The sequence below is a fragment of the Malus domestica genome, chromosome 15 (genome assembly GCF_042453785.1).
Source record: "Malus domestica chromosome 15, GDT2T_hap1".
Lineage (NCBI taxonomy): Eukaryota > Viridiplantae > Streptophyta > Magnoliopsida > Rosales > Rosaceae > Malus > Malus domestica.
Genome location: NC_091675.1, coordinates 14173711 through 14176202, shown reverse-complemented (window position 1 = coordinate 14176202; position 2492 = coordinate 14173711). Strand labels below are relative to the sequence as shown.

The following is a 2492-nucleotide window of genomic DNA, read 5'->3' as shown; positions in this document are numbered from 1 at the left end:
AATCCCGAAACTTTTCGCAAGCCCCCTTCTTTCATCAACTGCCTCACCTTTTGCACCTCATCCCATCTTCCAGCAGGTGCATATGTATTCGACGTTGCTACGTAGTTACAAGCATTGTCTGGTTGTAATTTTAGTATTTGATTGGATAAGTATTCCTCGAGAGTTCGATCTTATTGTGTTCTCTACAAGCAGAATGTCGTGATCCCAATATCTGTGCATCGGGATTGTAAGGCATCGTCCCAATGAGCCTAAAAGCTTCATCCAGATCTCCACACCGTGAAAGAAGACTAACCATACAGCCATAATGCTCTATACTGGGATTTATATAGTGATTGGGTACGATATCAACGAAAAGCTCCAGCCCTTCACTCACCATCATGGCATGGCTACGTAATAACACATTGGTAAAGGTTGTCGCGTTTCAAATCTTCCTCCTTTATGCGCTGATATAGTGCAAGAGCTTCCACAGCTTGATCGTATAATGCACAACCAGAAATCATTGCATTGTAGAGTAGATAGGTAACTCCTTGTCTGGATTCATATCGAACACCCTCTTCGCTTGATCTATATTACCATATTTAGCATACATATCTACTAAAAGGTTGTGATTGGAATTGGCAAGTAGGGGGAGTGCCGTATCAAATATCCATGTAAGACTTCCTTCCATTCTGTAATGATGCCATGTTTATGCAAGCTAAGAGTGCACCAATGATGCTCACAACGTTCGGTTGAACTCCAGATTCTTGCATCTGCTGGAATTTCAGAATCGCTTTCATAGCCAAAACCACTCCTAGCCAGACCCGAGATCAGGGTAGTCCAAGTGACAAGGTTAGGTTGGACTCCAAGAGACTGCATTTGCTAAAACATATCCTTAGTCTCATTGACCTGGCCATTATTCAGAAACCCTAAAATTAGAGAGTTCCATGACATCACATTGGCGGCACACTTTCTATCTAATCTGATGGAACAAATTTAAGGCCTCACCGCTGTGACCCAATTCTGCCAAAGTAGGCAGCATCGTGTTCCACAGAATAAGATCTCTTGTTATCAAAGTGTTGAAAACTCGTCTTGCACAACCGATTTTCTCGGCATACATATCTACGATGGTACTTATGAAGAAATTTGAGGTTTCACAGTAAAATCAATTGGCAATATGGGAGTAGCCCAACCTCTTATAAGTCGTGGAGCACATGTGGCCGTTTGGCTTCACACGTTGGACAATTTGCTCTGATATCATGAAGAAAGTTGAGGTTCTCCCATAAAACTAACTAATTGGCTATGTGGTGAGTAATCAAACCTCTTATAAGCTCATGTAAGGTCCTTCCTCCCATCAATTTGTGACTCACTCTCAACACGCCCCCTCACGTGTGGTGAATTTTAAGCCTAACATATGGACAACACAGGATGATGTGGAACATGTGTGGCTGTTTAGCTTCATACGTGGGACAACCTACTTTAATACCATGAAAAAAGTTGAGGTTGTACCATAAAACCAATTGGTAATATGGGGCGTAACCCTAACCTTTTATAAGCTCATTCAAGGTCTCTCCTCCCATTAATGTGAGATTCATTCTCAACACTTATACAATAGCAATGTCCCTCCTTACCCAATTGCAAATTGCACACGTTTCTGGAAAAGCAGACATTAAGGTTGCAAGAGTCGCAGAGTCAAACTTCAAGTTTTTGGGTCGCATTAGACGGCACGCATTCAGTGCTTTGTCGACCTCCCCATTTTGCACATACCCAGATATGAGCAAATTCCATGTGACCACATCTTTCTGAAGCATCATATTAAAAACCGATTCAGCATCCTCAATCAAACCAACCGTGGAATAAAAATCCATAAGAGGACTCCGGAAATTCGTTGTCAGTTCTAGTCCACATATCACCGCAATTGCATGACCTTGCTCACCGTCTTGTAACGTGTCTAAATTAGCTGAAGCTTGAAGCAGATGAAGCAAAGTAGCAGATGAAGAGAGAAGCCATAGCCGAAGCAAAGTAGCAGATGAAGAGAGAAGCCATAGCCAAAGCTTGAAGCAGATGAAGCAAAGGAGCAGGATATGGTTGGCCGTTATTGCCACAGAAAGCGGGAAGGGTATTCTCGTCAATACGAAAATTGATTTTGTTTGGGTCAGAAGTACCAATTTGGGCCTTAGATTAAAACCTGGGCTACAAGCATGAAAATCTACGCTACTGATCCCCTCCATCTCGACTTTTTTTTTAATTTCCTTTTTTGTTTTGTTATTTTGTATTTTTTTTCCTTGCCATACACCATACTCGTCTTTCCGTTCCACAAAATGTAATTTTTGGTGCAAAATATATTATAATTCAAGTTTAAACACTCTAAAAACAACAACATAAAACCTAAACTAAAGAATTTAAATCTAAACAAATAAGTTCAAATACTTCTACAGTTATACACTAGAGTCCTCCACCAAGATAATATATTAGAAATTCTCATGGATTGTAATTTTATTTTGAATTGTTGCATT

The 2492-nt window shown here is 40.4% G+C and overlaps 1 protein-coding gene across 1 annotated transcript; it reads right to left on the bottom strand.

Annotated features, from left to right (window-relative positions):
* Positions 1-386: 386 nt before the first annotated feature.
* Positions 387-2207, bottom strand: LOC139191711 (pentatricopeptide repeat-containing protein At2g33760-like). Its single transcript, XM_070812710.1, has 3 exons — positions 1608-2207; positions 658-752; positions 387-564 (listed from the first exon to the last, which is right to left on the bottom strand). Exons 1-3 carry the CDS (start codon positions 2205-2207, stop codon positions 387-389), a joined length of 873 nt encoding a protein of 290 aa, XP_070668811.1.
* Between the last annotated feature and the right edge of the window lie 285 nt (positions 2208-2492).